This window comes from Corylus avellana, chromosome 6, assembly GCF_965113065.1.
Source record: "Corylus avellana chromosome 6, dhCorAvel1.hap1.2, whole genome shotgun sequence".
Classification (NCBI taxonomy): Eukaryota; Viridiplantae; Streptophyta; class Magnoliopsida; order Fagales; family Betulaceae; genus Corylus; species Corylus avellana.
Genome location: NC_142495.1, coordinates 18,646,066 through 18,657,384, shown reverse-complemented (window position 1 = coordinate 18,657,384; position 11,319 = coordinate 18,646,066). Strand labels below are relative to the sequence as shown.

Sequence of the window (11,319 nt, the reverse complement as noted above, 5' to 3'; positions counted from 1 at the left end):
TCTAGAAGTTAATGAATTCGAGTCTTGTCTCTCTTTTTGGCTTGTACTCAAACATATGAGAATAAACGCTTGATAATTTAGGTACGTTTGAAAATAGTGTTGTTTTTTATTATAAATTTATCTTTTTTATTAGCTTAACTTTTAGGGTTTAGTGGTAATTTAATAGAGGTAAGATATAAATATATCATTTTTCCAGAATGTACATCAAAGCGGAGCATATGGCTACTGTAGTCTGATCAAAATGGATATTAATTTTTACAATAAATCTGTTCTCAAAATGTATATAGCTTTTTTAACGCATTCGATCTCTACTTATATATTATTGTTTTTTTCTTATTATTATTTTGGGAAAAGTGTACATAATCTCTTCAAACTACCACCAAATTGAGAATGTTCGCCTCAAACTTGTAATTAAGAATTTGAGATAATGTCCATCCTAATTAATGACAAAAATACTCGTAATAAATAAAAATTCAAAAAAATAAAAATAAAATAAAACTAAAACTAAAAAAATTAGAGTCATTTTTGTCTCTACTTGCTCCAACTTTTACCTTCGAGTTTGGAGATCTCTGCCAAAGGCTCAGCCACCTCCAAATTCATGATGTATGGCTTGGAATCTCTCCTTTCCTAGATCTCTAGCAATTATACCAATCCTCATCTTATTTTGCTTATCTAAAGTAGCATCCTAGTTAACTTTTGCAAAGCCCCTAATTGTTTACCAATTGAGACGGATGACATAATTCACCCTAATGTATCAAAAGAGTTTATGCAGAACCAATTTTTTTTTGTCAAAACTACCATTATTCATACCTCACTAATTTTTTTTGTTTGTTTGTTTGTTTTGTTTTGTTTTGTTTTTTGTTTTTTGTTTTGTTTTGTTTTGTTTTGTTTTTGTTTTTGTTTTTGTTTTTTTTTTTTTTTTGTAGTGTCTACAAGAAATGCTTTGTAGATATGGTTTTCTAGGATTGAGGTCCCATACAATTCTATGGGCTTGCAATGCTTAAGGTCCAAATTGTTCATTCAGAATCAACGGTCTGAATTTCGCCATATAAGAGCATTCACAATAGGCTCTTCAAACAAAAGCTAAATTTGAGGAGAAAAATTCATTTTATCAAATTTAGAGAGCCACCTTCAAAAGGAACTAAATATCAAACTCTCAACATCTTTCTCTACTCTAGTTAAATATTATTTTTTTATTAGTTTTAAACCAACAACTTTAATTGTAATATTTCAAGTTGGTTGTAGACTAATTTCTCGTTTTGAGAGATTGAAATTTAAATAGAGCTAAAATTAATTAATTTCTCATGTTAACTATCATGAATTGTTTGATTTGCACTTTAATGAGCCACGAACCAAATGAAGTTGAATAAGCATTAATGAATCATTAGTTTAAAACTAATGGAGCAACTAATGCGGAACAGAATCTTTTTCAATTCATTTGAACTGAAGAGTATCCCGTTAGTTATATGTGAGGGGTATTTTTGTCTTGTTTACTTTTTGAATGGACAAAAAATATACTTCTAATATAACTAAATGGATATTCTCCAATGCAAATTAATGAACTGGAAAATATCCTAATTCAACTAATGCTAAGTGAGCATTAAAACTAAATGCATTTTCTGAATGCCAAAATTAAATGATATATTGAAGCATTAAAATTAAAGAATGGTGGAATTCATTAAGTAGTTGTTTAGTTGTTCTTTAGAATTTGAATGGTGTAGTTGATATTAGATTTAGTATCCAAGCCATATATAGGCATCATCTTAAAGGATCCGGCTTAATAGCACCTATATTATATATGCTGTTAAAAAAAGTAGTGGCTCAGATTTAAAGGCATTTTTACCAAGACAACGTCATTGTTTATGGCTGTAAAACATGAGAGCCAAATGTTTAAGTAAAAAGACACTTGACGCCGTAAGGAGAAGAGAAAGCGCCTCTCTTGCGCAACTGTTCATGTTCTTCCAAACCCATCTTAGTTTGGCATCTTCTTCTTCAAAAACATTTGCGTCTGACTTTAACCATAATACCCACTAGAGGTCTCATACGTACCACAATCCATCTTCCAATCCAGCACAAACCCATTATTTGTGGCTCCTCTAAACCCACCAGTCAAATTGCTAATATCAATCTCTGTCCTCATCACAATGGACTGGCCAATGGCCGGCTACCACTTTTTTCCTTGCAAATATTTGCCCATTCAATACCCATTGTTGTCTAAATGTTCATGTTCTTGTTCTTCCAAATTGATGCGAACCAGCTAATAACAAGACATTGAAAGGGATAGATCGACTCGTTCGAGGGAGCCGTAACCTCCAATGGGCCAATGGCTACTTTGAAGGAGTCTTGGCCTCCAAAACACAGTAAATTGTACTTTAAATTAATATTCAACTTATACTTTGTTATTGATAGTTCCCCTTTAAATAGAGAAACAATATACGTACTATCCATTACATAATATACCAATTAGGTATCGACTTGGATGACTCTAATAACGAAAGAATCTAACTATTTATTAGACTATAAAATCTACGGAGATATATTCTTTATTGGACTCTAACACAACACTAGACAATATCAAATAATTATAATCATATCACAAAACCATTTAGTTCAGCATCATCTTCTTCTTCAAAGGTGTTTACCCTTTTGAGATGGGTTTGTAGAATTTTCGTAAAATAGTGCTTTATTTTAATTTTAGTTTGTTTAGTTTGTTTTGGAAGAACAAGAACCAAGAGAAGTGCTTTCTCTTCTCCTTACGGCATCAAGTGCCTTTTTGCTTGAACCTTTGGCTCTCATGTTTGTTTAGTTTGTAATGATGACTTATTGTCTTAGCAAACGTGCTGTTAAATCTGAGCCATTAGTTTTTTTAAGAGCATAGGTCCTATAGTTTACAGGATCCCATCTTAAATGGGACTATCAGAAGCTTGAAATGATAGCCATCTCTAATCAATTTGAGATATTCATAGAATTCATTTAATGCTCTAAATTGCTTAATTTTAGGGGCAAGGCTTACATGCAGTCCTTCTAAACTACCGTAGATTACGGTAGTTTAGAAGGACCGTTGAGATCTTCCAAGGGGTGATTTTAACCCAAAACGGCAGTAGGTGCTTTTTTTTTAAAAAAAAAAAAATGAAGGCAGGAAGATGCCTTGTTAAGATCCCATCCAAATGTCATCTCTCTCTTCTCCAACGGTAGAAAAACACAAAAAAAATTTAATCAACGTTAGCCCTAGTAAAGACTCCAGAAGCCATGACCTTGGACCCATTGTTTCCAACTACAGAGGTAGTCAATGACTCTCCCAACAGATTAGTTTTTATTGTGTATAATTTTCATCATTTTAGAATTTTTTTTATAAGATGTATTTTATTATTATTATTATTATTTTAGAATCATTTTTTTTTCCTATGGAAGGGCTGTTTTTTTATTTTTTATTTTTTATTTTTATTTTTTTTTATCAAAGCTTCAGTATTTGGGTGAAAGATTCAGTTTTTCTTGGTTTTTTGGAACATGCATACAATGACTATAAGACTTGCAATGGATTTGTTTTTTGAGATATTTTGCAACGCACAATGACTATGGTTTGTGATTACAATGACCATAAAACATGCATACAATGACTATGAGACTCACAATGACTAGGGTTTGCGATTTATTTTTTGAATAGTTACATGGAAGAGACGAACAAGAACATTGATCAAAATGTGGTTACAGGTTATATGCCAAAGATAGGCATTGAGTTTGGTTCAGAACAAGAGGCATACGACTTTTATAGCGAGAATGGACGAGATTGTGGATTTAGTATTTGTAAAGATTGGTGTAATAAAAGAAAGGAAGACGGTCTAGTGACTTCAAGACAATTTGTATGCTGTAAACAAGGATTTAAAGTTGAATGGGAGAGAGATGGTCAAAAAACACATGAGCGAGCTGAAACAAGGACAGGTTGCCAAGCACATATGAAAATTCGACTTGGTAAGAAAAATAAAAAATATTATATACATAGTTTTGAGCTCAATCATAATCATGCTCTTCATGTTTCACAATGTGCTCACATGATGCCATCACAAAGGAAGATCTCACAAGCACACGCATTGAAAATTGATTTGGCTGAAGATAGTGGTATAAAACTAAAAAATTCGTATGAGCTTATGGGTAGGCAAGCCGGTGGAAGAGATGTTCTTGGTTACACCAAGCAAGATCAAAAGAATTACCTTCACATAACAACGAGAGTTAAAATATGGCGAGTTAGGAGGTTTACTTAAATACTTTGAAAAGAAAAAACGAGAGAATTTTTCATTTTATTATGCATTACAATTGGATGCAGAAGAACAGATAACAAATATTTTTTGGGAAGATGCGCAAATGATTATTGATTATAAGTTATTTGGTGAAGTAGTTTCTTTTGATACGACATATAGAACTAATAAGGAGTATCGACGGCATGCAATGTTTGTTGGGTTTAATCATCATAGAAAGGTTGTGATATTTGGGGCTACACTTTTATACGATGGAACTATAGAGTCCTTCCAGTGGTTGTTTGAAACTTTCTTTGAGTCAATGTCGGGGAGAAAGCCAAACACAATCTTTACCGATCAAGATCCTCCAATGGCAAAAGCTATATCATTGGTGATGCCTAATACTTACCATCGATTGTGTAGGTGGCATTTAATGCAAAATGCTTTGAAACATATTGGTCATTTGTTCAAAAATGAGAATGGGTTTAGAAGTGATCTCCATACATGTTTTAAAGTTTGGGAAGATGAAGAAGAGTTGCTCATTGCTTGGGATGCTATACTTCATAAGTACAATGTACGTAAAAATTCTTGGCTACAACATTTATTTGAAGTGAAAGAAAAATGGGCTAAAGCATATGTCAAGATGTCTTTTTCTGCATGAAAAAAGTTTACACAATTAAGTGAAAGTTTGAACTCTGGGTTGAAGAATTATTTACAGTCAGATTATGATATTGTAAAGTTTTTCACACATTTTGAAAGATTACTTAATGATAAGTGTTACAAGGAATTGTTGGTGGAGTATACCTTAAGAGAAAAGTTACCAAAAATTAAGATGTCATCACCTATGTTGGTTGAAGCAGCAAAGCTTTATACTTCTCGAACTTTTTTGAAGTTTCAAAAGCAAAACTAAGAGTTCCAAGGAGCTTATGTCAATGAGCATGTGGAAAGAAACTCATCTCATGAATATATAGTGTCCTGTTATGATAAGCCTCAGGATTGTAGAGCCATTTGTAATTCTTTAGAAAACAATGTTTCATGTAGTTGCAGAAAGTTTGAGAGATGTGGAATTTTGCGTGGCCATGCTTTAAAAATTCTTGATGTTGTGAATATCAAGGTACTTCTAGAGAAGTACATCCTGAAGAGGTGGACCAAAAATGCAAGGAATGAGATCGTGCAAGACTTCAATGGACATAAAATAATAATATACACTAATTTAGAAGTCACAAGTCGATATAGGTCTTTGTGCCCCATGCATGTCAAGGTTATTAGTCAAGCAACTGAATAGGAAGAAGCATACAATATAACAGTGAAAAACTATGCTAAGTTAAGCAAAAAGATTGAAGATGCAATGAGAATGAAGTCTGATCTTAGCCAAGTTGAAAATTCTGAAGAAAATTCATTAGATGAGATGGTAGTCACAAGTACTAAAGGCATAAAAAAGAAGTAAGGTTGTAAGGGAAGACATTGAATTAAAATTTTTACTGAAGTAGCTAAAAAAAAGAAGAAAAGTATCAACAATCTTCCCCCACAAGCAAATTAGTATATACATGTAATAGTCTTACAACTTTATATCATGTTTCACAACTATACACTTTACATTATGTTTCACATTTATACATGTTATGTACTTATTTAATATGAGTTTCATTTATTAATGAGTGTGTAACTAAAATGGGGTCAGTGTACAACTTCATCGATGCATAGAGCGAATAGTTCTAATCCTTTGTCATATTGTACATAGTCTCTTCAAACTACCACCAAATTGATAACGTTCGCCTCAAATTTGTAATTAAAAATTTGAGATAATGTCCATCCTAATGACGAAAATACTAGTAATAAATAAAAAGTCAAAATTCAAAAAAAGTAAAACTAAAACTAAAAAAATTTAGAGTCATTTTTGTCACTACTTGCTCCAACTTTTACCTTCGAGTTTTGAGATCCCTGCCAAAGGCTCAGCCACCACCAAATTCATGATGTATGGCTTGGAATCTCTCTCCTTTCCTAGATCTCTAGCAATTATACCAATCCTCATCTTATTTTGGTTATCTAAAGTAGCATCCTAGTTAACTTTTGTGAAGCCCCTAATTCTTTTACCATTTGAGACGGATGACATAATTCACCCTTATGTATCAAAGAGTTTATGCGGAACCAAATTTTTCTTCTCAAAACTACCATTATTCACACGTTACTAAATTGTTTTTGTTGTAAAATGAAAGAAAATAAAAAGACAAGATAAAATGATTGTAATATGTGAAACTAGTTCTTCAGAAACTATGTATGATTCTTCTCTATTATTGTGTGTTTTACATACTACTCAATACTCCTTTTTATAGACATGGAATCATAATGGGAGGTTGAGGAATATGAAAGGTGGAATATGAAAAGGGTAGTACATGAATCAAAAAGTTACACCAATGTATTACATGAATGTGTAAAATTTCAAGAGATGGAACTAAATCGTCATCCACTAAATGCATGAATACATTCATAACACTCCCCCTTGGCTGGCCATACACTAAGAATATGCCTCATTAAAACCTTGCCAATGAAAACCCAGTGGAAAAAAAACCTCCAGAGAAGGAAAAATAGTACAATATTCTTGTGTGCCTTCATATACTTTAGCACTGCCTCATTAAAACCTTGCAAAGGAAAACTTAGTGGGAAAAACCTTAGTGAAGGAAAAAGAGTACAATCAGCATAATCATTTTACTCCTCCTCATTAGCATGAAGAGCTTCAATTGTTTATGATGAAAGATCATTGAGTCGGAGCATTCCAATGTTATTCACCAACTTCTTAAATGTTGCAGTTGGTAATGTTTTAGTAAATAAATCTGGCAAATTATCACTTGATCGTATCTGCTGGACATCAATATCACCACTCTTCTGGAGCTCATGTGTATAAAAGAATTTCGGTGAAATGTGTTTGGTTTTATCACCTTTAATATACCCTCCTCTGATCTGTGTTATACAAGTAGCATTATCTTCATATAATATTGTTCGGCTATCTTTGATTGTGGATAAACCACATTTTTCTCGAATGTGTTGAATTACTGATCTTGACCGTGTGCATCCTCGACTTGCTTCATGAATTGCAATAATCTCTAAGTGATTGGAAGAAGTAGCAACAAGTGTTTGCTTGACAGATCTCCATGAAATAGTAGTACTTCAACATGTAAATAGATATCCTGTTTGAGATTTAACTTTATGCGGATCAGAAAGAAAACCCGCATCTACATATCCAACTAATTGTGAATTTGAACATCTTGAATAAAATAATCTCATGTCAATTCTTTCATGAAGATAACGTAGAACATGTTTGACCACATTCCAATGCCTTCGAGTTGGTGCTGAACTGTATCTTATTAGTAAATTAACTGAAAATGCTATATCAAGTCGTGTGCAATTTGCAAGATACAATAGAGCACCAATTGCACTATGATATGGTACTTTAGGACCAAGAATTTCTTCGTCATCTTCTCGATGGCGAAAATGGTATTTTTTCACATTAAGTGATCGAACAATCATTGGAGTGCTCAAAGGATGAGCTTTCTCCATGTAAAAGTGCTTCAGGATGTTTTCTGTGTATGTTAACTGATGAACAAGAATTCCATTTAGAAAATGTTCAATCTGTAAGCCAAGTCAAAATTTTGTCTTCCCAAGATCTTTCATCTCAAACTCATTTTTTAAATACGTGGTAGTTTTTATGAGTTCTTCTGGAGTTCCAACAAGATTTAAATCATCTACATAAACTGCAATGATAGCAAATCAAGATTCTAATTTCTTAATGAAAACCCATGGACAAAGTGGATTATTCTCAAATCCTTCTTTCACTAGATATTCACCGAGACGATTGTACCATATGCATCCGGATTGCTTTAACTCGTATAAAGATCTTTGTAGCTTGATAGAATAAATATTTCGGGATTTTGAATTATATGTTTCAGGCATTTTGTATCCTTTAGGGATTTTCATGCATATATCATTATCAAGTGATCCATATAAATATGCTATAACCACATCCATTAAACGCATATTCAAACTTTCTGTAACTATCAAGCTAATAAAAAATCTAAATGTAATTGCATCTACTACAGGGGAATATGTTTCTTTATAATCAATGCCAGGTTTCTGCATGAAACCTTGTGCAACAAGTCTTGCTTTGTATCTCACAATTTCATTTTTCTCATTACGTTTTCGTACAAATACCCACTTGTATCAATAGGCGATACATCTTCAAGTGTTTAGATTATAGGTCCAAATACTTCATGTTTTGCTAGTGAGTTCAATTCTATCTGAATTGCTTCCTTCTACATTGGCCAATCATTTCTAAGTGACATTCTTCGACGGTTTGTTGTTTAATATCATCATTACTTCTGGTAATGTTAAATGCAACTTTAAATGAAAATATGTTGTCGACAACAATTTTGTTTCTATCCAATATTTCTCCTATACTTACATAATTTATTGACATCTCATTATTTTCAGGTATCTGTTCCTCTTCAGGGGGTAACTCTTCAGGAGATTCCTCTTCAGGGGATTCATTTCCAAGAGAATTTTGTATAGAAAGTTTGAATTGATCAATTTTCATTGCTTGTTTTGTGGGTAAAGCCTCTTCGGGAGCGTCGATTTGATTTCCTTGTGCTTTTCCCTTTCAGGGAATCTTATCCTCTGCACCAATAGGTCTTCCACACTTCAGGCGTGCCTTAAACTCATTTGCTGTTGTATTAATTAATTGTCCTACAGGGACTTCTATGTTCGCTGGAGCAGCTGGAATGTGAGACTTAACTATTTTCTTGTTGTCAGTAAATGCATTTGGCATTTAATTTGCAATACTTTGCAAATGAATGATCATCTGAACTTCTAGTTCACATTGATTTGTACGAGGATCAAAATGAGACAGCGTCGAATTATTCCAAGTGATTTCTTGTCGTACTTTTGGCAACGACTTTTCTTTCCCTAATGATGGGAATTTGTTTTCATCAAACTGACAATCTTCAAAACGTGCTTTAAAAATATCATCAGTTAAAGGCTCAAGGTATCTAATGATAGAAGGAGAATCAAAACCAATATAAATTCCAAGTCTACGTTGAGGTCCCATCTTAGTGTGTTGAGGTGGTACAATTGGAATATATATAGCACAATCAAAAATATGAAAATGAAAAATATTTAGTAGTTGACCAAATGCAAGTTGCAAAGGGGAATATTTTTGGTAAGTTGTTGGTGTGATCCGAACTAATGATGCAGCATGTAATATTGCTGTCCCCAAGCAGAAACATGTAATTTTGTTTTCATAAGTAAAGGTCGAGCAATTAATTAAAGTCGTTTAATAAACGATTCAACTAAACCATTTTGAACATGAGTATGAGCAACGGGATGTTCACCATTAATTCTAATTGACATGCAATAGTCATAAAATGCTTGAGATGTAAATTCACCCGCATTATCCATCCGAATAGATTGAATTGGATAATCAGAAAATTGTGCTCATAATCTAATTATTTGAGCAAGAAGTCTAGCAAATGCAATATTATGAGTAGAAAGCAAGCAAACATGTGACCACCTAATTGATGCATCTATTAAAACCATAAAATATCTAAATGGCCCACATGGAAGATGAATCGGCCCACATATATTCCCTTGAATTCTTTGTAAAAAGGATGGAGATACAACAATTATCTTAGAAGATGATGGTTTGATAATAAGTTTACCTTGAGAACATGCAGTACAAGGATAATCACTTGGTAAAAGAATCTTCTGGTTCTTTAAGGGATGCCCATGAGAGTTCTCAATTATTCGACGCATCATAATTGTTCTCGGATGTCCAAGACAATCATGACAAAGCATAAACATCTTTGGATTAGAGCACTTCTGGTGCATCACAACATGTGATTCAATTGTTCTTATTGTTTTATAATACAACCCGGAAGAGAAAGCAGACAGTTTTTTCAATATGAGCTTCTAGCCAAAAATTATTGAAGTAATATAAGGATATTCGTCACTGCCCTCATTAGTGGTTTCAACATGATAACCATTTAGATGAATATCCTTAAAACTGATTAAATTTCTTCTAGATTTAGAAGAATACAAAGCATTGTCAATAAAAAATTTTGCTCCTTTTGGCAATATGATATTCGCTCTTCCAGAGCCTTCGATTAGGTTTGATGAACCTAATATTGTATTGACACTAGCTTTGTTTAATATCAAGTATTGAAAATATTTCTTATCTCTAAGAATTGTGTCTATTGTACAACTATCTGCTAGACACAAATCTTCACCAATCATCTTGAAATTAATCATTCCATCAATATGACCCATGCCTCCATATATAAACAAAATATATATTAAATTTCATTAATCAAAAAGAAAAAAACAAAATACAATTAAATTTGACAATGTAAACATAATGTAATTAAGACATAATGAAAACATATTAATTGTTGTAGACATATTCATCACCAATCAAAAGATCAGTTTTTGTGTTAGAGTCTACAAAGAAATCAGAAACATCAAGGTGACCATTACCCTCTTCATTTAAAGTATCAAGAAAAATTGTAGAATCTTTAGGATTATTGTGATTAGCAAAATTCATTTCAATCCCCTTTTCTTTTATGGAGCCTTGATATAGGTCTACCAGATGTTTAGGTGTACGACATGCATGCGACCAATGTCCTTTCATACCACACCTATATCATTTATCTTCATAGTTCTTTGTATGTTTATTTTGTAAACCTTTGTTTTCATTTTGTTTCTCCTTAGTGTGATTCCACTTCTGGTGGTATGAAGCATTTCTTTTGTAAGGATTATGTGTACGTTCCCCTTGACCTCTATAATTTTTTCTACCATGTCCACGGTTTCCTTTATTACCATGAAATGAGGTTCCATTTGCTTCAGAAAATGGTGTAGAACCCGTTAGACGAGATTGATGATTTTTCATTAAAAGCTCATTGTTTTGCTCAGCCACTAGAAGACAAGATATTAGTTCAGAATATCTTGTGAAATTGCGCTTTTGATATTGCTGATATAGGAGTACATTTGAGGCATGAAATGTGGTATATGTTTTTTCTAACATATCCATATCAGTGACTTT

The 11,319-nt window shown here is 32.8% G+C and overlaps 1 protein-coding gene across 1 annotated transcript; it reads left to right on the top strand.

Annotated features, from left to right (window-relative positions):
- Positions 1-3,668: 3,668 nt before the first annotated feature.
- Positions 3,669-9,010, top strand: LOC148584978 (protein FAR1-RELATED SEQUENCE 5-like). Its single transcript, XM_088517619.1, has 4 exons — positions 3,669-3,969; positions 4,322-4,806; positions 8,718-8,789; positions 8,888-9,010. Exons 1-4 carry the CDS (start codon positions 3,669-3,671, stop codon positions 9,008-9,010), a joined length of 981 nt encoding a protein of 326 aa, XP_088373745.1.
- The last annotated feature ends 2,309 nt before the right edge of the window (positions 9,011-11,319 follow it).